The 23,314-nt window shown below is 40.9% G+C and overlaps 4 protein-coding genes and 1 non-coding gene across 19 annotated transcripts; 3 read left to right on the top strand and 2 right to left on the bottom strand.

Moving 5' to 3' along the window:
- Window positions 1-114: 114 nt before the first annotated feature.
- Window positions 115-2,827, top strand: LOC114449924 (protein THEM6-like). The gene is made up of 3 exons (XM_028427797.1): window positions 115-200; window positions 699-1,203; window positions 1,683-2,827. Exons 2-3 carry the CDS (start codon window positions 703-705, stop codon window positions 1,788-1,790), a joined length of 609 nt encoding a protein of 202 aa, XP_028283598.1. The 5' UTR covers window positions 115-200; window positions 699-702; the 3' UTR covers window positions 1,791-2,827.
- A 248-nt stretch (window positions 2,828-3,075) lies between these two features.
- Window positions 3,076-6,821, top strand: LOC114449209 (E3 ubiquitin/ISG15 ligase TRIM25-like). Its single transcript, XM_028426665.1, has 7 exons — window positions 3,076-3,766; window positions 4,186-4,281; window positions 4,378-4,611; window positions 4,689-4,848; window positions 4,928-5,029; window positions 5,593-5,691; window positions 6,362-6,821. The coding sequence occupies exons 1-7, from the start codon at window positions 3,170-3,172 to the stop codon at window positions 6,418-6,420; spliced, it is 1,347 nt and encodes a 448-aa protein (XP_028282466.1). The 5' UTR covers window positions 3,076-3,169; the 3' UTR covers window positions 6,421-6,821.
- Window positions 6,822-8,823: 2,002 nt separating this feature from the next.
- On the top strand, window positions 8,824-12,179 carry LOC114449659 (tripartite motif-containing protein 16-like). The gene is made up of 7 exons (XM_028427476.1): window positions 8,824-9,408; window positions 10,302-10,388; window positions 10,491-10,724; window positions 11,071-11,236; window positions 11,308-11,358; window positions 11,503-11,562; window positions 11,644-12,179. Exons 1-7 carry the CDS (start codon window positions 8,824-8,826, stop codon window positions 12,177-12,179), a joined length of 1,719 nt encoding a protein of 572 aa, XP_028283277.1.
- A 100-nt stretch (window positions 12,180-12,279) lies between these two features.
- On the bottom strand, window positions 12,280-20,125 carry eef1da (eukaryotic translation elongation factor 1 delta a (guanine nucleotide exchange protein)). 15 transcript variants are annotated; one of them, XM_028426649.1, is made up of 11 exons: window positions 20,016-20,103; window positions 19,577-19,585; window positions 18,713-18,751; window positions 17,418-18,086; window positions 16,580-16,703; window positions 14,707-14,763; window positions 13,898-13,976; window positions 13,607-13,701; window positions 13,172-13,372; window positions 12,849-13,043; window positions 12,280-12,407 (listed from the first exon to the last, which is right to left on the bottom strand). In XM_028426649.1, exons 4-11 carry the CDS (start codon window positions 18,053-18,055, stop codon window positions 12,369-12,371), a joined length of 1,428 nt encoding a protein of 475 aa, XP_028282450.1. In that variant the 5' UTR covers window positions 18,056-18,086; window positions 18,713-18,751; window positions 19,577-19,585; window positions 20,016-20,103; the 3' UTR covers window positions 12,280-12,368. The 15 variants fall into 15 exon arrangements, with proteins under 15 accessions (XP_028282450.1, XP_028282458.1, XP_028282453.1 ...); XM_028426657.1 differs by lacking the exon at window positions 17,418-18,086 and adding an exon at window positions 17,058-17,140 and having other exon boundaries at window positions 20,016-20,082; XM_028426652.1 differs by lacking the exon at window positions 17,418-18,086 and having other exon boundaries at window positions 20,016-20,122.
- A 2,920-nt stretch (window positions 20,126-23,045) lies between these two features.
- On the bottom strand, window positions 23,046-23,128 carry trnal-uaa (transfer RNA leucine (anticodon UAA)). Its single transcript has one exon. It is a non-coding gene; the product is annotated as a tRNA-Leu (tRNA).
- Between the last annotated feature and the right edge of the window lie 186 nt (window positions 23,129-23,314).

Here is a 23,314-nt window from a genome sequence, read left to right as displayed (position 1 = left end):
AACAGTGGATTAACCAGAAGGTTAGCTGAAATACCTGCTGATAACCACTGAAACCATGAAAACATATCTCTGTAACCATGCCGACAAGTCAACCAATGAAATGTCTTGTCGTCACACACCCGGAAGAAATGTCCTTTCATTCTACCGGTTTTCTTCAAGTTGCACGGCATCCTATGGTAGCACTTTCCCTAAGGCACACGGTGAGTTTTACAGACGTAAAATACTCTTATATTATCTTTACTCTTATTGCTTACATTTTGATATCTAATATCTTGTGAAATGGGACTTTGCGCGTATGAGTCTTCTTTCTAGGCCGCCGGATCCTGGCAGCTAGCAGCTAAGCTAACAGATTTGGCTGTGACAGCAGGTTGCAGACCAGCAGCGTTAGCTTCCCAGTCCTCTCAAGGTTGAGGTGGCTCAGTGTGAAAATATGCTGCTTCCGTGTGTTTAGCTATAGAATAGTAACACAGAGAGTGGAAATGTGCTGACTGCTTGTTTTCCTGCACATCTGCATTGACATTGATGAGGTCAAATGTGGATTTAGTTTAATATTGAGAATTTAAAGAACAGTAGTACTCTAATGTCAGCTCTTTTATAAGCAGGAAATAACGGTTAGATCACAACACAAACAACTTTTAACATGTTGTTGTGTATTTAATGGTTGGATCATTTTACTAATATTTGCTGTGTTGTTCCAGAGAGATGTTGCTGCTGGTGCTTGGTGCCCTCCTCCTGCTCTTCTGTAGCCTGGATGTATGGTACTTCCTTCGGGGGGCCCATGTATTCATTGAGGCATGGTTCCAGCCCAGAATATCGGACATCCTGGCTGAGCAAAGCATTGATGGCATGGTCCTCCCCCATGATTTGGACTACATGGGCCACATGAACAACTCCCGGTATCTGAGGGAGTGTGACTTTGCTCGCTTCCACCATTACATGAGAAATGGCCTGTTCATGGCCTCACGCAAACTGGGGGCCAAAATGGTAGTGGGTGCTTCCACTATCCGATACAGGCGCTCCTTGGCTTTCCGAGAGGCTTTTGAGATTCGGACCAAAGTAGTAGGCTGGGATGAGAAGGCCTTTTACTTGGAGCAGCGCTTTGTGTCCAAGAAAGATGGCTTTGTATCTGCGATCATGCTCTGTAGGCAGAGTGTGGTGCACTGTAGCCCCGAGAGCATTATTGAATTTGTCTGCAAAAAGAAGGTGAGTGAATTATTGAGTAGGACCATAATGGGCTATATGTAATGATTATTTTATTTGTTGAACCATCAGCTGTTTAAAGTCTTGATCATTTGTTATGTTCGGTTTATTACACATATTTACTTTACGAATTATTATGGATTTACAGCAATACATGCATACAACTTTAAGGCTTTAGTACAGAGGTATGAGTGTTGACAGCCATTGTAAGTAGGCTACAAGTGAACTAGTTTACAGAGGCAATTCAACAGAAGAGTCCAAACTGCAGATAGTCTCAGATGATTTTTTTTGTTTTTATTTTAATTATTTTGTTTTTAGATTGTCAGAAAATACAAAAAATGACAAGTCAGTTGTATTTTGTTTTAATCTGAGCCTGAAAATCTCTTTCTCTTGTTTAAAACCCCTGAAATCTAAGTCAGGTGACTGTTATTTCTCTATTCTTCATTAGCTTTCTCCTAACATTCATTTGCATTTATGTGCAGATCGAGTGCCCGGAGTTTCCTGAGGACCTCAAACACTGGATCAGCTTTATTTCAGCCAGCAGCCAGGCACTGAGGGCAGAAAGTGGCCTGGATGAGAAGAACAAGTGAAGCCACACTCTGACACCCATGTATCATGAATTTGGATACATATCATAGCATTGCACGCACACATACAGTAAACATACATGCACAAAAACATTGTAGAGAGTTTTAGTTGACCACCAAGGATTCCACTTTTCTCTGTTTTGGGTCAATCCTACTTGCTGTGTATTTTTATATGATGTGAAATTAGGACATGAAAACTTGAACTGTGCCGTTTCCTTAAAACTTAAGTGAAACAAGACGGTAGCTTTATCCTTGCAGCTTTATTCAGTAGTTGACTGTGAGTAGTAGACTGGCTTTAGACATCATTCTCTGACTTCAGATAAGCATGTAGAGCATAACTTAATCTTCCACTGACATCAATGCATGTTTTAAAACAACCAGAATATATTTTGTGCCTGTTTCTTGTGGTTACAGAGAGTTATAACTTTTCACATAATAAGACAAACTTAGGTGTGATGAAATACTTGAATGGACATCATAAACAGATACTGGAAATTGTATTAATCTTCCCTTTAGTATTTTTGAACAGCCCTAACTAGTCAACAAACTAAATTCCAATTAAAAATCTAAAATGGATGAGAAAGGGATTTTATTTTGAAGGGTTCAGTGTTGTTCTTATATCAGACCTCAAATACATATTAGTAGAGAGCTTCTTGATTGCATGTGAATGCTTAAGTTTGGATTGAAAGGCATAATAATCTGCAAATGTCAAAGAGGTTGCTGGCAACTTTTTAAAACCTGCAGTGCACAGTAGGCAGTGAATGTTTGAGGGGTGTGTGGTTTTATTGGGAGAACCATCTGAAAATCTGCACCCTCCTCGTTCATGCATCAGAGCGTTTTTTTTTGTTTTGTTTTGTTTTTTTTGTTGTTGTTTATGACCAAAGTAATGTATTGTTCTGTATGAAGGAAACTTTTAACGATGTCTAATCTGTTATATTTATGTTGTTAATCTATTGACCAGAAAACCCTGTTTGATTTGCTGATGTCTAAAGATATGCATTATCTGTTTATTTTCTACATATTATGTGTGATTTATTTAAATGGATCATGTACCAAACATTATTTATTGTGTTTGTTAATTATTTAAATGCATTTTAAATTAAAAATGCACTGGAGACTACAAGTGTGTATATGTCTTTTTTTTTTTAGTCTAAATAATTTTACTCCATCAAAAATGTTTCCAAAGTTCCAGACAGTTATATTCTATAAATACACGCTTATTTTGAAACGTATTTTATTTTATTTTAAATCCCCTGCAGCTTCCGGTGACGCTTCCATTTGCCCCGCCTCCTATCAGTTCCACTTCCTGTAAACAAACAACAGCTGAGTGTGTGACATTCCCGTGTTTTCGGACATTTTCTACCTTCTCGGGGTTTAGAACTATGGCTCAGGCCGGAGTGGTTCTGGATAAGGACCAGTTTAACTGCTCTATCTGTCTGGACGTGCTGAAGGAGCCGGTGACCATACCGTGCGGACACAGTTACTGCTCGGACTGCATCCAGAACTACTGGGACCAGGATGACTATATTGGGGTCTTCGTCTGCCCGCAATGTCGCCAGAACTTCAGCCCGAGGCCGTTACTGTCCAGAAACACCATGCTGGCCGACGTGGTGGAAAGATTCAAGAAGACGGGACTCCAGGAGGCCTGCGTGCCTGATAACGAACGTTTTGCCCAATTCGACGACGTGGAGTGCGACGTCTGCAGCGGGAGGAAGAACAAAGCTGTCAAGTCGTGTCTGGTGTGTCTGGCCTCCTACTGCGACGTCCACGTCCAACCTCATTATGAGTCCGCTGCCTTCAAGAAGCACAGGCTGGTGTCGGCGACCAAGAGACTCCAGGACACCATTTGTCCGCGACACGACAAGCTGTTGGAGGTGTACTGCCGCACCGACAAACGCTGCATCTGTTACCTGTGTCTGACAGACGAACACAAAGGCCACGACACGGTGCTGGCCCAGGAGGAAATACAGCAGAAGCAGGTAAACACACACTGTTCTCTCTTATCACCGATACTGCAAGCATGTGAGGGCCAAACTAGCATTTTCTCAGTGATAATATTCTAAAATCAATCATTTGTAAGAAAACCTGGGTGGTGTTTGCCTATTTTCTGACTCAGGTTTCATTAATCTTTGTTTTATACGTAGTCTGTGTTTGATGAGTCTGCATTCTCCAATTTAAATCGTGTCTTGATGAAGAAATTACTGTTTTTCTTACAAATATCTTACATTTTTCCCATTTTTGACCAAAAAGACATGGACTGAACTTTTGTCTTTACATTCTGGCAGCGAGAGCAACAACACAAACCCTGTACATATCATTGTGGCTAATATAAAATAATATTTTATATTATACTTTAAGTTAAGTGGCTTAATATGTGTTGTCTAACTTTTTTCCTCAGAGGCAGCTCGGTGACATAAAGCAAAGCTCCCAGATGAGGATTCAGCAAAGAGAAAAACAAGCTCACGAGCTGAGACAAGCCATTTTCTCTCTTGCTGTAAGTGTTGACAACTGATATCTCAGTTACTTTAATCATGCTATTGATCGTCACTCTTTTCTTCACTGCTGTTCTTTGCTTCGTGTCTCCCTCTAGCGCTCAGCTCGGGCAACAGCTGAGGAGAGCGATGCCGTCTTTACCGAACTGATTCGGTCAATCGAGCTTAAGCGCTTCGAGGTGAGAGAGCTGATCAAAGCCCAAGAAAAGACGGTCATCAGTGGAGCTGAGCAGCTGCTGGAGAAGATCCAGAAGGAGATTGCTGAGTTGAAGAAGAATGAGGCTGAACTGGACAAGCTGTCCCACACAGAGGACCCCGTCCTCTTCCTCCAGGTGAGGCTTCTCAGACTCGTCTCTCAGGACTCAGTGACATAGGCTCCAATTTCACCCCCCTCCCCCTCTGTATTTAGAGCTGTCAGTCTCTCCATGCTCCACCTGTGCTGTCAGCTTCACCTTCAGTCAATGTTGAACCCAACCTCACCTTTGGCCCGGTGATAACAGCAGTGTCAGATTTTAAAGGACTACTGCAGGAAGTTTGTCAGGGAGGATTTGTCAGCATTTATGAGAGAGGTAGGAAAGAAATATATCTCATTTTTTATGACTATGACTAGTATCCTGTCAACTCGTTTCACCTTTCTGTCCTTTATAGTGAGAGAGGTTAATATTGTGGGTGGTCAGCATCATGCAGCCCAGCCTGAAACGACACAGTCCACTGAAAGCGCATCCGCAGAACACATGGAAGAAATAGTTGGTGAGTCTGTTCGTGCTTGTCTTTAAAATATGTTTTGAAAAACATGGTCACACATTTACACAGCCTGCAGGTTGGGGCTATGAAACTGACTTGATAGTAGAACTGTCAGCATTGTTGTCTCTGGACACCTGGATGCTCGGTTCTGCTGGACTTTCCACGCACATGAATAATATTGTTAGCTTTAGACATCTATGTCCATGTTTCTCTCAGTTATAGACTCCTGGTCCCTTATCCCTGCCATGCTATGTACCCCTGCATGCTAATAGCATTGTTAGCTGTGGACACAGGGGTGCCTACCTCTGCCATACTGTTTACACCTGGGTGTAAAAGGTGTTAAATAGACAGTACGTGTGTACTTTGAAATGTAAATGACACATTTGTGTTTTTCTCTCTGTGTATAAAGCATTCCTCTTTTTGTGCAGCATCTTCATGCACTTATAAAAACATGGACCCCATCCTGAGCCTGTTGCCCTGCAGTAGAAACCCCTCCTCAGCATGTTTGTTTACAGTGCATTTTGAGTCACACTCTGCAGTGACTGCGTTTGTTTTCTCTTTTCTCACAGTGATCCCTTCAAGTGGTCTGGACCAAAGTCCTATAAACCCACTCAACCCATTTCTCACTGCAGGACCCACTGTGCCCACCTTTGCCTTCTCACCGTTTGGTAAATAGAGCAATTTCTATCTATACAGACTAGAGGCCATTTTACAGTAGCAAACCAAATTTAAATCATCAATGTTATGGTTTTATTGACTAATGGGGCCACAAACAGTATGCAAAAGATATATCAGAGTCCATTAATATAGAATTGTATTGACATCATGTCTGTGAAGACTTTGACATATTAAGAAACTGTTTATGACAAACTGAACATTTTATCAAATATTTAAAACAGACAGGCAGACATTAGTTAACCTAGTCTGAGATTTTTCCAAAGTAATTATAATTTAGCTGGATTGAGTTAAATATTATTTTACATATTACAACCTGATTATAACCTGAAGCACAGTTGTATAAATTATAATCTGCATTGACCAACCTTTGTTAGGTGATCATAAATGGCTTTGTGACTTCTGTAGTTCAGTGGTTGAGTCTTAAGTTTTGCAGAGATTCCAACTTTATCTTTAGGACTTGAAACATAATGTCTTCAGTATTATTCCAGCAGACCTTAAGTGACCAAAGTATATGAAATTTACGTAAACATTGATAGCATTGATTTTACCCAGTCCAGATTATACACATGAATGCAACTGTGCATTCTCGTTTTGCATAAGCCCCTTGTTTCTGCTGCCTCGGGGTGCTAAAGGCTAATAATTCCCCCTCTGTATGCTCAGGCTCCAGACTCTCCACAGGGTCCAGACAAAGGCACCTTCAGCGACGCAGGAAGAAGTAGATTTCCAGTGGACCTCGAACTTTGCATTTCACATGCATAAGCTGAATGCCTCACAGCTGAACTCCCCCTTGTGAACTGAACATTTTTAAAGAATTCAAACTATAGCATTATTTTATTTTAAGCTATACATGAATTTTGTGTTGTGTTGTGAGTGCAGGTGGGCCTAAAAATGAGTTCAACACTACATGGACATTATATACTTACTTTATTAACTATCAAACAGCAACAACTAGAAAAACTGACTGACTATATGTATTCACAAGGACATCATCCTGAGAGTTTTAGTTTTTATGCTTTTATAAGTATTTTTCATTTTGAACAAAACTGTACATCATAAATGTCCTTTGAATGCACACTGTATATTAGTGACATGCTGATATTAAAAAAAAACATACTGACAAGACTTTCTTACTTTTATTTGGTTTGATGCAGACTCTGTACCCTTTCTACAGGTTTGAAACTTGTTTTACTTTAAGAAGCTCTTTGCTGGCAGAGCATATCCGATCATAATATCACCACGGTGATGCCCATGCAGAAGTGTCAAAACTTGTAGTTCACGTCGCAACCGCTGTGGGCTGGGTCCAGAAGCGAGTCATTTCCCATAGGCTCCCATGTTAAAATGGCCAACTTCACGGCAGCCTGGTACAAAAACCCATTCTGCTCTCAAATGAATGATTGATGATTTATTCTTCCGTACGTTTTTTGGCGCAGTGTATCTTCAGCATACATTGACCAATTTCAGCCATTCAACTATCAGAATGTTCATCTTACAGAGGACATTCTGGGTCGACTTCAAGGTTTTCAAAAAAATTATAATTTTTCAAATATTAAGCATTTTCTGCATCATTTTTAACATGGGAGTCTATAGAGGAGCCTTCAAAACCACCTTCAACTTTGACATGTAACTAGTTCCATATGCATTCAAGCGTCATTCTGTTCAGCTCTTCAAGGGCTATTAAACTTGTATTCGGATTTGTTAAAAAATGTTTCGTTTTCAAAATATTAATAAAAATTCAAAAACCATTTAACATTGAAGTCTAGGAGAGAGCCCTTCAGCGAGGGTCATCTGCCAAATGTATCTCCTCCTACAAATTTCAAGCTACAGACTCCATTTTTGTCTTAAAACGCTCACAAGATGCTGCTCCATCAAACTTGTATTCAGAATTTTCTAATTCCAAATCGCTTCCACATGCCAGGCTCTCAAAGTTGGAGTGGTTTTCAGCCCAGTTCTGAGTTTAACATTGGCGTGTATTGCATGGCTCAGAGCGGATAATGTCACACTCAAGTGCGGGAGAGAACAAATTTAAACCACTTTCTGTGTCTCTATCCTGCTGCCATGTCTGCACCTTCTGTCTGGCTGAGATCATTTTCGAAGGAAAAGTGGTTTGGGTTCTGACAGTGCGACTCATAAAACTGAACACCAATCCGTTTTGCCTGTAGAGCCAGCTGTTCGGGGAGAGTGCCGGTATTCTCCTCATTAAGAGCCCATATAAACGGTGAAGTGATTCTTTGCCGTTATTTTTGCTGGACAAAATAAATCATTTTTGTTAATATTACTGTGGTGTTATTCAGCAGAATGTTGTGTGTTGGAGCCTCAAGTGAGACATTTCTGTATTGGTCTCAGTGAGCCGAATGTAATAAACTTTGAACCACAACTCTGTGACCTTCCCAACTCTAACCCTAAACCTAGTTTTGACCCTAACCCTAGCTGTAACCCTAACCCTAATGCAGAGCTAGGGTTAGGGTTTCACGGTTAGGAAGGTCACAGAGTCGTGGTTCAAAGTTTAATGCATTCGGCTCACTGAGACCATTGCAGAAATGTCTCACTCACGGCCAAGATGCTCCTTTGTATTTCTTTTAGCTGGGCTAAATTTGGAGGGAAAAAAATCAGTTGCCACCCCCCCCTGAAACATTTGCATTTTATCCATTTTACATAAACCGTATGCGTGCAATGAAGAAGACGTCTTGGAAACGTGACGTGATTCGTTTCTGAGTTTTTTTCCACATAAATTTGCTACTTTAATTAATATCAGAAAAATTTTACAATGGCCCTAATATGTCTTCATATTATTTGTGATGTTATTGTTTGGGATTGCTGGATTTTTTTCCCGTGAGTGGCTGTGACTCGTTATAATCCTTTTTAAGAATGAATTCATGCACTGCTGCTGACATGCTTGCTAGTTACCTTCTTCTATAAAACACCATGACTTCTTTTATAACCTGCGGCTCTCTGCTCAGGTGTCCTTTGCACAGACTGGCTGGTTGTCCTTTGCACAGCCTCCCTGCGTGCGCTGCCTGTGATTGGAGGCCTCAGGCAGGTGCCGCAGGTGAAACCTGAGAGGCTGATATCTGCCCAGCACCGCCCATCTTTGTCCGTTCCAGTTTCAGGTTAGAGTGCAGGAAATGGCTGCCGCTACAATTTCAATTGAGCAGGACCAGTTCTGTTGTTCTGTGTGCTTGGAGGTTTTGAGAGACCCGGTGACCATCCCATGCGGACACAGCTACTGCCTGGACTGCATCGAAGACTACTGGAACAGACCCAAGCAGAAAGGCCAGTACAGCTGCCCTCAGTGCAGGCAGGTGTTTAATCCCCGGCCTCTGCTCAGCAGGAACACGGTTCTGGGTGAAGTGGTGGAAAAGTTTCAGCAGAAAGGATTAGAAGCTACAGCTCAACACTCAGTGAAACCAGAAGAGGTGAAATGCAGTGTTTGCACAGGGAGCAAGAGCAGAGCTGTTAAATCCTGCCTGGTGTGCTTGGACTCATACTGCGTGTCTCATTTAAAAGTCCACGAAGAGCGCTTTTATAGAAAGGCTCATACTTTGATCCCGGCTTCAGATCAGCTGAGAGAGAAGCTGTGCCCGCAGCACGAGAAAATATTGCGGCTGTACTGTCAGACGGACCAGCAGTGTGTGTGTTCACAGTGCGTCAAAGAGAGGCACAGGGGCCATGATGCGGTGTCAGTGGCGGACGAGAGAGCAGCGCAACAGGTGGGTCATTCCTGCTTTCACTTATTTGTATTTTACAGATAACAACTTACATAATTTACCATATTCTGTCTTATTTGAGTAATTGTGCATAATTCTACGGAGCCCCTGAAGGGACATATAAAAAGATTGTCATGAGCACCAGACAGGTGCGCATAACATAATTTGTCCCTTTAGGGGCTCCGTAGAGGGCGCATCACGGATTTGTTGTGGTGATTGACTGGAAATAGTTCTATGATTGTAAACTTGGCAGTGTGTGTGTCAAAAAAAGACAATTAGCTTACAACAATTGCTGATAAAAAAAAGGGGGAACAGTAACTTCCTACTTTCTGCTGTTTGCTTGGCAACTGCTCCCCTGCTAGAAGAATGTTTAAAAAAGAACAAGGATTACAGTTTAAACAAAAGTTGATTGACAGCAAGGACACGAAAAACTGTCACAGCTGTCACAATCGTTCTCCTGGACAGCAGGAGACAAATCGTCTACATTTTATCAGAATTTAAACCTCTACAGCACACTAAAAGATAAATTTATTCTGTCGTATAGATTCATAAAATCCCCAATATGGTCTTAACTCTCTGCAATTGGCCTTTAAGAAACACTGTACATAGAAATATTTGGGGGACTCATTCTGTTTTGGTCTGAAATCTGAGCTGTGACACCACATGTGCTGTCAGAGATACAGGATACATCTTTAATGTGAAAATATAGAACACAGAGAGAGTAAACTGTGTCACAGTCCGGCAGCCATAAACTGTGGCCTATGGACCAAAGGCCTTTCCATGATGCAGTCTTTTTGATAGTGAAATCAAGACTTTGCATCCGGGGGGAAAAAAAAAAACTTTCCGACTGTTGGATAAGAAGCTCCGTCTGATGTTCCTCTCTTGTATTCTCTCAGAAAAAATTTCAAGAAACCTGTTTGAAGTCTGAGCAGAAATTGAAGGAGGCAGAGAAGGAACTCAGATATGTCATCAAATACATCAGGGTGAGTGTGTTTCTTCTATAGGGGCTGTGACTGTTGACATAAGCCGTATGTCCTTAGGTTGTGTCACAAGGTGAGGTGTACATAAAACTTTGTCCTCTTCAGCATACCACAGAGGCTGTAGTGGAGGAGAGCGAGAGGGTTTTCTCAAGGCTGATCCGATCCATCGAGAAACAGAGCTCCGAGGTGAAGGAGCTGCTCCGAGTCCAGGAGCGAGCGGCCGTCAGCCAGGCTGAGGAGGTGCTGGAGAGGATACAGAGGGAGGCAGCAGAGCTCAGGAGGACCAACGCCGAGCTGGAGAAGCTCTCTCGAACTGAGGATCATATCCAGTTCCTACAGGTATGAAACTCATCCTGCCAATAAAGTGCCAATAAAAATCCAGATTTACTGAGTCCGACAAAAAAAGGCTCATTTTAATTTTCCTTTATTTTAATTTTTGTAAAATAACAAAAATTTGTAAAGCGAAGGTGTTGTCAGTTTAAATTACACAGTCCATACCTTCTGTATGTTCAGCGAATGTATTCCTTTAGCTACAGGCCCTGAGATTAGAAAACATCATTTTTGTTTTATTCACACTTGCCTACTACTTTTAGTTTTACATTAGTCGCATCGTGACACCATTGCTGTTCAAATAATTGATGATCATAAAAGTTGTTGTATTTGTTGTCCTCTAATGTCACTGCAGAAGTCCAAGTCTCTTCACTTCCCTACAAAGACTGTGGTCCCTGAGATGCCCAGCACAGACGCACTGATGTATCTAATGTTTAAAACCACAAGAGGAGCTCTGGTTGATCTGAAGGAGAGTCTGAATGAAACCATTCAAAGAGAATTCAACAAAATATCTGATAAGGGTATGTCCCATTTATAGCTGCTCATCACGATTGTTTTTCAAATACCAACTGTTTTTATTTGCTTATTTTAGTGACTTCACTAAAGGAAAACGGCAATCTGAACACCAATGACAAGACAAAAGGTGTGTGTTTTGTGACTTTTGTTAAACTCCTGTGCAATCATCCAGTTACAAGTTTAAAAACATCTATGAGATATGCATAAATGACACTCCAGCAAACACTTAGAACTGTTATTATTAATTTTGTCATTCCTTGCTTCTTAACAGCTAAAGATGTTGAAATACCATACAATGCAGAACCAAAGACCAGAAATGATTTTCTACAATGTGAGTACCATTATTTTAAACCTTCAGACATCCATTATTTTATAGTCTAATCTTTAGTTGCCATCTTGACTGTATTTTCAGATTCCAGTGATCTAACCCTGGACCTGAACACAGCCAACTCCTATCTATCCTTCTCTGATGGCCGAAGAGGAGTGACCACTCGCTCGGAGCCGCAGCCCTACCCGGACCACCCGGATCGCTTCACCAGCTGGGCCCAGGTGCTGTGCAGAGCTGGGATGGCAGGACGCTGTTACTGGGAGGTGGACTGGGCTGGAAATGGAGGGGTTTCCATTGGCGTCTGCTACAAAAACATAAGCAGGAGTGGAGGAGGGAGCGACAGCAAGCTGGGACACAACTCAAGGTCCTGGAGTCTGGACTGCTCTCATACTGTCTGCTCATTTCAGCACAATAAGGAAAGTGTGAGCATTGCTGTGCCCTGCTGCAGCAGAATAGGAGTGTATCTGGATTTCAGAGGTGGGACTTTGTCCTTCTACAATGTCTCTGAAACAATGGTACTGCTACATAAAGTCAAAACAACATTCACACAGCCCGTTTACCCCGGATTCTGGGTAGGGCTGGGCTCTACCTTGAGGCTCTGCTCACTTTCACAAGTGTGAAATTAACTGCACTACATCAGAAGCAAATGTTATATTAAATTGTAAATATGTGGTTGACAATGTTCACATTTCAGTAGGAAAAACAAAGAGACCGAGACGGTTGTCTGTGCTCAAAGCTTAGCTTTAATAACCGTATAAGCTGGGAGCAGCAGCAACACTTTGGTGGAGCAGGTAGGGGGCCGGCGGAGTTTAGATCTTATTGAAGGCAGCAACATCTACACTCTGGACCTGCAGATGAAGAAGAAATAAATATTTATCTGAACTTATTTATGGAGTTAGCAGACATTTGATGAATGTAAAAAGCCATTTTAATTTAAAAGCTAATAAAGCTGTAACACATCTGATGTGTTTGGAATTTCAAGAATGACTCTTGCTCTGACATCTGACTGCATTAATGTAAGAGCAGTCATGATGAAACAAAAAGAGACCGATTTTGACTTTACATTATACTGACATCCTAAATCTACTGTCAGCATACCTCTGAAATATGTTCCACGTGCATATAAATAGCATGAAATAAAACCTAAATCTAGTTTCTCCTTTTGTCTCATTGTCATGCACGTTATCTGACGTTAACACAAGGCTACATATAATATCTAGTATCAACTAAAAAAAAATCCCAATTAGGGAGGAGTGACTCTTAAATAACACCAAATGTTTTTTACTTACAAAGTCCTCAAACTTGGTGATCTCTTCCTCCAGGATGTCAGTGCCGACTTTGTCGTCCTCAACGACGCAGTTGATCTGCAGTTTCTTGATGCCGTATCCGACTGGGACCAGCTTGGAGGCTCCCCACAGAAGCCCGTCCATCTGCACTGAGCGCACACACTCCTCCAGCTTGGCCATATCCGTCTCATCATCCCACTACACGCACAAGACAAAGGATACCCATAAGCATATGCATTTAGATTCAAGGCTGCTTCATTTATTTGTCATGATGTTGAAAAATAATAATATATATTTTTTTGTCATTACATTCACTGATTACGTACCGGCTTAACGTCCAACAGGATGGATGACTTGGCAATGAGGGTGGGTTTCTTGGCTTTCTTGGCTGTGTAGGCCTCCACACGCTCCTGCTTGATGCGTGCAGCCTCCTCATCCTCCTCATCACTGCCAAACAAGTCTAGGTCATCGTCATCATCACCACCATTTTCTACCTTTACCTGTTTGACTGCCTGGACGGGAGCAGCCTGAAGAAACAAATGCAAATCACTGAAATTGTTTGTACACGCTGTTCTGCACGCTTTGTTTACATAGCATTATTAATAGAGCATCAAAGCCCTTCCCAATACAAATCTGCTCAAACAGAGGCATACTAACACCACTACAAAAAATATATATATAAACGATTAAACATTTACTCTATCACAGAATGAAAGACTGGTCACGGAGAACAATTACTTTTTATTTTGAAAATTATCTACCTTAGCACACGGGACAGCTGCTGATGCAGGGGACTTTTCCAGCATAGCCACTCTGGATTCCAGCTTCTGCAGTGCTGCCCTCATGTTTTCCACCACTAACAAAGCAAACAAAACGGTAAAGTTCAACTTCCAGTTGCCAATGTTTTTCCACTTGGGGGCAGAAGAATCAAGCTGACATTAATGACACACTGCCTTTTAAACAGTTTATTTACACTTCTGGCAGGCAAAAATAATTTAGTGGTTCTGCGTCTCATCAGCTGCCAAAACTGGTAAAATGCAGAAAACACACACCTTTGTGCAGAGTCTGGTTCTCCAGCTCAAGGGACTTCATGCGTGAAACCAGTTCCTGGTCTCCTCCATGTGAAGATGACTGTGTGAAGATGAGCACAAATTAGCAAAAAGCAATACACAACTTGAAATAGTAATACATCAAGAGCAACAATATTCAGGTTGATATCCAATACAAGCTAAAGTGAATCAAGCAAATAAAAACAGATGTGTTTAAACAAAAAACAGCCATGCAAGGATAAAACAAATCCCTCACATAACCTTGATTTGAATCCACTTCACACACAATATTGACAGTACAATGAACCACATCCATACCACACAAAGACAGGCTTAATGTTTAAAATGACAACATGCAGCACGCCACACTAGCTCCCACCCATTTAAAGGAAACTTACATCACCCCCACCCTCCCATAGATCACATCACAACACCATCGCATTGATACATGTGTGTTACGGGGTTTAGAAGAGGCATCAGCAAGCAAGCTTAAAAAACAGTTACAAGAAATATACAACATTCTAATATGATCTGGTGTGTTTTCCTTTTGCCCCCCTGCTTCCAGTCTTTATGCCAACTGATAAGTGTGATCAAAATAATCGAAATAATTACAATCAATTGATAACACCAAATAAATAATCTGAGTAATGCGGTGTGAAAAAGGAAGCAGGGTGATCAGGTGGTGATGCGGGATGAGACGACACAGTACTGTGAGGACAGTAACACTCTCCACTTCAGGCAGCAGTTGCCAGCACATCCAGGATGCCGGTCTCAGCCATGCAGCACTCCCAGGCTGGACAAACAGAACTTACATTTCTGTGCTGACGTTTCTGCTGACGCCCTTTGGCCTGCTGCAGGGCTGTTTTCACCTGCACCCGGTGATGAAAATTAGGTAAGGAGTGAAAACACGAGAACAGGAAAGGCAGAGGTTGTAGGCACAGTCAGATATTATACAGTCTAAAGTTTGTATAGTTTAGATGGAAGTCAAACGTGCATATTGTAATGAAAAATGAAAAGTTGAAATGGCACCAGCATAGCTTTTTGTCCTGCTTTCTGCATTCATTTTATTTCATTGTTCAGTCCTGAACACTGTTGCTGTGACATTTGAATTTGGCAAATCCGGGTTTTCACACAGACAGAGAAATTTTAACGATAAGATGATTGTTTCTTGATCAAACAATGTTATTCCTTTGCCTGACCACTGGTATGCTTCTTAATGCTCAGTCTGAGCGATCAGAAGAAATCTGGCATGAATGTCACATAATCCCCTTACACAGCAAGATTAAATGTCTCTCCCCTTTACTAAGCTATTTTTCTTTGAGTTAATTTTATACTACACAGACTGAAACTGAAGAGGAAATGTACTTTAACTTCTGTACAAAACAAGGAGAGGATTTAGAAGCTTTTATAATCAATTCACATTGTATACGTTTTTCCATTTATGAGAAAAATGATTTTTAGGAACTGCATAATAAAACCCCCACAGAGGTAGAGACAAACGTAAGAAAATCTGTGAGAGTGGGATAAAGATAGTGGCAGTAAGCAAGCAGCGGTGAACAGGAATAAATAAAATGATAATAAAAAGGTGAAAATTGTTCTTTAATCATAATTCTGGGACTCAAAGGCTAAACGTCTTCATGATCTTTAAACAAATATTCCCCCATTATAGAGCTGGTACAGTGACATTAGTGAGTACAGTCCTGGCACTATGGAGGGGGCATGTCTGTGGCTTATTCATAATATAGTACTCACTCCGTTAAGGGATTGCTGGATATTCTTTCGGGATTTAGCAATGTCCTGCAGGATGGCATTAGTTTCAGTCTCCTGCAGGCATTTATGGGTAAAGCAGTGATGAAGTGATGGAGGGCTAGAGCAGTGAGAAATACAGAAAGTAGCATGCAAAAAAGAGGGAAGGGAATCGAAATGGACGGTGAACTAATGGGGAAAAAAACCTCTTTTAGTCTTTGTGAAATAAAACATGTAGGAGACAGAATGTCACTCAATAGACATGTCATGTCTGGGCAAAGGCTAGACACATTCAGAAGACCTGAGGGCATGTTGACTTGACCTGCCAGTCTTATGGTGCAGCTGTCTTTTTCCTCACTACAGTACAGTGTCCTGAATTAAAGTTTAAATGTATGTAGCCCTTATTTTTTTATTTGTTTATAAGTTCTTCCAATGCAAAGGTACAGGTATGTTTGAAGCATACCCTATAGAGACTTCCAGGGTATTTGGACATCAGCATGTAAAACCAAATGTATCCACGTTGCTTAAAATCAAAAAGGATTAAATGTGACTTTTTGAGATTTGGAGAAATAACTATTTAAAGCGTGAAGGCGAACACACCCATTGTGTCCCAGGCCTGTAGAGAAAGCAAAGAGCTGTTATTGCTGGCCTGGACAGCCTGAAAGGCACAGACAGCTGCCAAAACACCTGACCCCTCTCACTAGGGTGAGTTCTAAATTGAGTGGCTTAACACACACAGCTGCTCTGCGCTGCCAAACACTGTGACACACGATGATGCAACTGTTGCCTTCACCAACTGGACAGTGACTAAAGGGGAGGCTAGTAAGAAGACAGCATGAGCTGAAGAGGCAGGGGAGCTGATCCAACAAGAGAAGACGGATCCTGTTTACACACATTAAAACCGATCTATCAAGAGCAAGTTGCAATAACTCATCCTACCTGCTGCTGTGGCGTGGAGGGGCCATTTACTCCCTCATAAAAACGTCTCTCCGCCTCATCGTAGCGCTGTTTGTCGAACCAGATGTTCTCTGCGGCGAGGCACTGCAGTCCACTCATGTTGGTACTAAGGGAGGAAGTTCAGGGGAGATTAGATGACACAGTCAAGGACAGATCTGTTTTGGACAGCTTTATATGATAACTGTCATGACCAAACAGGTGTTTAGTTGTTACATCAGCACAATCGGCAACAGGAAATGAGTGACATGACACAGCTTAATTAGATGCTTGACTGTGACACTGTTATATTACAGATTACAGCAGCATGCACAGCCACAGGTGGATTTAAGGGTGGAATGGGGAAAGATTATCAAAGCATAAAATCATTTATTATATAAACTCGGCAAGCTGACATGAAAATAACATGGGAACCATGTAAACTAAAGGAAGAGGTTATGACAAGATATTGCATAGGTTTCACCTTGCTTTCTCTAACTGTGCTGATGGGTTACAGCAGCAGACTACACATTCCTCACTCAAACAGAGTTGCCCGGTCTGCAAAGTCTGGATTACAGAACAAAAGGCGGTGGGGTCACTGGCTGAAACAACAAACCCCCTAATGATAGCAAAGACTGATTTTACAGCAAAAGACAAACCTATTTTACTAGACACAAAGCTGCACAATGCACATTTCAGACTGATCTTTCCCACTGCTTTAATTTTAACCTACACTTCTACTTGTCCCAAAAACACAATACACAAGTTAGCATAACTGAAAAAGGCCAAACAAAAATGCAGACAGACAAATAAATCACCATGGTTACAGAAACTGAAAACACACATCAAGTCTCTCCCATTTCCTGTGTGAGAGGTGCCATACTTGTCCCATCTGGGCCTGATTTCCGTCTCAGAGAGGCCTCTCTTCCTTGGCTGTGCCCCCCTGCTGCCTTTGCCACCCTGCTCGGTCTCAGAGGAGGTTCGATTGCGGCCCCTACTGATCTTACGGTGGGGGGTACCAGAGGCCTTCACAGTGCTGACGGGATGCTCCTGATTCTGCTGTTTACCCTGGGTACGCCGGGAGTGAAAAGTCATGGATCCTCTGGTGTTTGGGCTTCGTGGTGAGGATGACAATGGCCCATTGCCATTAGAGGCAACCCGGCGATGGAAGTTGCCCTCTGCCTGCTCGTAGGAGCTGCGGTTGTACCAGATTGCCTCTGCCTGCATTCCTTGGAGGACAGGGCTTTGACCATAAGAGCCACTTGCCTCTAGGGAGGAGCTCAACCATTCCTCTTCAGCACCAGAGCTGTGGCTCTCCGAGTGGGACAAACGTGTGCGACGCCGCAGACGCCCAAACTGGAGGTTATCGCCACTGATGATGCCTCTCTCCACAGCCGGAACATTACCCTGCCTGAAGGCACCCACGGGTACAGCGTTTTGAGGCGCTGCCCTTTGCTGGCGATTTGGCCAATGCTGATCCATTTCTCTTTTAAAGGGGTATCTTCTCTACTGACTTGTGTGTTGTAGGGCAAGGAGAGAAAATAAGCAACAGGTGGAAGCTATAGCCATTAGTTCAGTGTGAAGTTAGCATTACAGTAGAACTAGCTGGTTAGAGTAAGCTCATAAAATAGCTGATGTGGTGCCAATGTTGTCTTGAAAACAAAGATGGCAGATTGATCATTTTCAGAAAAATGTCTCACAATGATCTAAATGTACATCAGAGTAGATTGTTTACAAAAATATGAGCTTTAAAATGATGCCTAATACAGATTAAAAAATGAATGATCAATCTCACATTGGACTTTCAAGGAGCAAAGCCAAAACAAACCAGGCAAAATGTAAATTGGACATCACAACTAAAAAGTGTTTATATGGCCAACATGTACATTAGGCTGTGTTTGCAGTGTTTCCTCTGTGTCGATTTGAAGTTTAAAAGTTTTGATTAAAGGTTTTCACCCTGGAACAAGCTCAATCACGCACAGATAATGGAAGCTGTGCTGCAAAACTAGAGCAAGGCAATTTCTTTTCAGAGGCAGCTGTGTCCAATTAACGAGGAAACACTGTTTATGCATTAAAGATGACAAGATGTTGCTTCTGCAACAACCAGTAACTCAACTTGTATAGCAGTCTATGGCTCACCTTTGTTTCGGCATGACGGGAGATAATATACTCTGCCTACTGTGGGAATATTTAAATAATTCAAAAAACTTTACTGTACAGATTAAAACACAAATCACGTGTTGATAATATACAGAAACAATAAAAGTGAAACAGTATAATGTAAATGTCTGACAGCAGCCTTTAAAAACATTCAACACACCATAATCCAAAGACACCAACAAGTTTTCATGCATGAAATGAAATACAACTTACAAAAAATAAATACATTACACAAGCAAATTTTCAAACATGAGTGATGCATTGCTTAAAGCACTGTTAGTGCAAATATATGCCATCATTTGTTGGTTCATTGGTTACACCAAGCTAAAACAAATGCAGACCAAGTTTCATAAGAAACCATTTTAGACAAGGGCCAGGTCTAATGTTAGGATTATTTTAGAATGAAAGCAATTTCCCCCTGGGATCAATAAAGTATTTCTGATTCTGATTCTGATTTTAGTGCCTGTAAGCTATTTAACTATAATTAACTCTGGTTCAATATTTGTCAGTCATTATGATAACAATCGTAAAGTGTGTCAAATATTAGATTTAAATTGATTTTCAATCTTTTCTTCTATATTTTTCTCTTATTTAACAAACAAAATTATTTATTATTCCTAAAAAATAAAGCAGACAGATACTGAAATTTAATGGTAACCTGTTGAACAGTACATTTTAATCATTTAAGTCCAGAATTAATTTCTGCTGTAATAGACTGCATTTGTTTCAGCTGTTTGAATTCAATAAACTGACAAATGTAAGTATGATTTTTCAACTACATGACGCTGCAATAAACCAGGACATGTGTAAAGAACAGCAGCTAAAAAGCCACATCACACTCACCTGTTGTAACTGGAACAGAAGGCCAGAGCCCAACAAAAAAATAAGAGGTGATAAAAAAATAAATGTATAAACTGAACATATGTTGACCCGTTATAGGAAGAAAACAACCACAATTTTGTAGTACAAGGCAGAGAAATATATCACGTAAGACATGTTTAAATACGTGGTGAATTTTTTTAAAAAGGGTCACAAATCAGACAGACAGCACAGACAGCACAGAGCACAGCAGTAGTCAGTGTAGTAGTGTCACTGCTGCTGGAACACACTGATACTGGGTAAAGTTAGCTTAAACAAGTTTTTGACAGCCCCACCAACTTGGGGAGTTCAGTTGGCCACGTGGCGTATAAAAGCTACAAATTCAGAATAATTTGGAGATTTTCTAAACAGCACAGCGTTCATCGTGTTTCTGGTAGTAAATATAAAACTTTACTGGACTTACTCTTTATATTATTCGACGTTTTATGGCTCGGTAACTGTCCCCTTGCGTGCTGCCTCAGCCGTAATCCGGTGGTAGAAGAGGACTCGTATTAACGGACGGCTCGTATTCTGCACTGGCAAAGGGGGGTGAGGAAGTTGGCTTTTTAACGACACTATCATTTATTTCCAAATTCATTTAATGTTTTTAAAAAATATATAATGTCACAAAACTACAAAGCAGATAAGCATTAGTTTATGAACTGACGACAAAGGTAATGTGCGATTGAGCTAAAATCTTATTTAAAAAATGGTATGATCCATTTTAGTCAAAGACAACATTTCCCATGATTCTCTGCGAGCGACCCCGACACGCCAGTTAACGGTAGCCGTCATTGTTGAATGTTTTGACAGAGTACGCGGCCTCTCTCTATAGAGAACTGTACATTTTAAATCTTTAATTTAAAAACACTTAGAACGGAATTTACTGACATAGGATTTAACGTAGTATTAATATATACACTACAGACTAATAATATTTAGTGAGTAGGGAGTGCAAATAATCATTTTATTTTTATTTTAGATACTTTAATAATCCCAGAGGGAAATTGTTTAAATCAGTTATCTTCAGCAGCATAACACGACTATACAGAATATTATGCTTCAAGGTTTGCTGTCAAACTCTCGCTGTCCTCAGTGCCTCACCAGACTTCACCTGCCTCTCTCACCTACCTAGAACTGTTCAGTTCTAGGTAGAACTGTTCAGTTCTAGGTAGGTGCTCAGTTTATTCTGGTGTAATATTATACTACAACATGAACAACTTTACCTTACATGCTATTTCATCACAGTTTTCTATGATGTAACTTTAAATAATAGCGTAATGTGTGGATATATGGATCATATGGATAAAATAAGCAGGCAAAGTTGTAAATCCTTAATCTTTAATTTAAGATTAATTTGAGAGGGTGGAGTCTTATTATCAGTGTAAGTCAAGAGGCTGATATACTTTAAAACCCGTCATCTTAATGACAATCAGCCTCTTTGACTGACCAATAAATGAACACTTTAATGCACATAAACACTGAAAAATTAAAACTTTAAACAGACATTTGAGGATCTACAGAGAAAATGAACTCTCCCCTGCCATCAGTGAAAACTGACATTACGTTTCACTGAGACTGAAACTGGTTACTGAATTTACATGAACACCAGCCTCAGTGGCTGAGAGGAAAGGATTGTTGAACGTCTGTAGTTCCTGAAGAGGTCACTGTAAAAGTGATGTAATGTTGAAACTCTGCAGTGCAAATACTGAACTTATTGCTTCAAGATATGCATAATGAAGGGAGTGACAACGAGCATGTGTTGCAAGCTGTTTGGTATTTGGAGTGAGTAACATGGCAACAAGTAGAATCTCCTACACTGCTGTACAAGAAAATGTTGCTTTCTTTATGTTTAATACTTTTATCTGTATTAAAAATGCTGAGCCAGCAACAAATATGGAATGAATTGTGTGCATACAGGAAATCTAAAAAAAACAGACCGATCTGCTTCAGATCTTCTGCCTCACTCCCTCTTTGCTCTGTTTTTCATCATGTACTGCATGGTGGGTAAACAGAGTTTAGTAATGCCATGTTGATTTTTCAGAATAAGATTGCAGCTTTAGATTAAACACATCTCAAAAAAGAACAGGGGGCGCTAAGAGAGTTTAGTATCGTTGTCGTCGTTTTTAATGCTATTCTGTGAGGAGATCTCACTTTTCCTTTGTTGTTTGGTATTTTCTATGTTTTAGAGTTGGTAGAACATCTCTGTGAGGCACACATGACCCACACTTTCCCCACTTGCAGTAGTGATATTTTCATTTTATGCCTACATTTTATGCAAAGCACAGAGTACAATCAGTTCCAGCATTTTGTGAAAGGACACAGTTGAGTAGCAAATGCCTGTGGGGTTCAAGGACTGTTTTACAGCTGACGAATGGGCCTCCATGCTCTTCAGGATTGAACCAGAGATCAAACACAGCAAAGCAAAACCTTGTTTAAATGCAAACAAACAATATGTTTGAAAAAAGGGAGACGGCAGCCATAAGTGTCAGTGCTATCACACAAAGGTCTGTGTGAAAACAGCCTTAGAATTACATTTCTGGGAAACCCCTGTGGACATAATGACCTGATAACATGCTACCCATTACACTGAGGTTTGTTTTTAATTATTATAGAGGCAACAGAGACACAGGCTCACACCTGGAGAGTGACAAGGACAGTCGTATTCCCTTATTGTTTGAGAGGAGCTCTCGCTGAACACCTGCAGTGAAATGTTCCTGTGAATTAATCACTGAGCATCTCTAGGAAGAGCGCTTGAAAGTTAAACCTGATATACTCTCCTATAGCTACTCTTGTTCTTGAAAACGTATTCTGCAGGGAGGTGCTTGGCTTTTTTAGCACCGTGCTGTTCCACATTTCCTCACACCTGGAAATCCTGTGCTGTGACCTCATTTGTAAATTACTCAAACCACCTCCAGTAGAGCTGCACAGTTATAAGATATGGTTATATTACAGGATTTCAACCCTGGAGCACTCTGGAAAACCATGTGAAAATCAGATTAGTAAACGTGTGAACTTTTGGACATTTGGACCCACAGCAAGGAAAAACAGAAATCAAAATAATGAAAATGCTTTATATTGTGGCTGTTTTAAAGCTTGAACAACAAAATATTTAACATTCATGGCTTCAAATGGACACCTCAGTGAATGCTAAAAAACAAAGTGTAATAATCTCCATGCTATTGGCCGATGGCTAATAATTTAAGGCTGTGTGAGCCTCCCACCGAGCCTCGAAACAGCGCTTCAAAAACAATAGTTTTTACTGTCAAAGGCAGACATTTTTACTTTATTGATCCCTGAGGGGAAAATGTTCTTTACAGTAAAAGGTAGTTTCTGTGATTTAACTTTAAATAATGTACACATAATGGTCTTTATCAAGGTGAGTTCAAAGGGCTGAAGTCAAAGAAGTTTTCAGACAGTTACTAATTCTATTTAAAGATGTACTTGTTACAACTACCAGGAGTGGGGTTCGAACCCACGAGGACTATTGTCCATTGGATCTTAAGTCCAACGCCTTAACCTCTCGGCCATCCTGGTTGCTTTTTGAATTTATCTGTCTGGCACCCAGCCTTTTCTTCCATTTCGTGTTGCTCCCAGGACTTCTTGACTTTTGCTTTATGCATTTTTAATATCTGTCTGATCCAGTATATCTTCCAAGCTTACATGCTGTACAAAGGCTGACTTGTGTTACCTGTGTCTATGCCAAAGACTACAGCTAACAGC

The sequence above is a fragment of the Parambassis ranga genome, chromosome 17 (genome assembly GCF_900634625.1).
Source record: "Parambassis ranga chromosome 17, fParRan2.1, whole genome shotgun sequence".
NCBI classification, from domain to species: domain Eukaryota; kingdom Metazoa; phylum Chordata; class Actinopteri; family Ambassidae; genus Parambassis; species Parambassis ranga.
The sequence above is the reverse complement of the archived record's forward strand: the minus strand, read 5'-3'. Positions and strand labels throughout refer to the sequence as shown.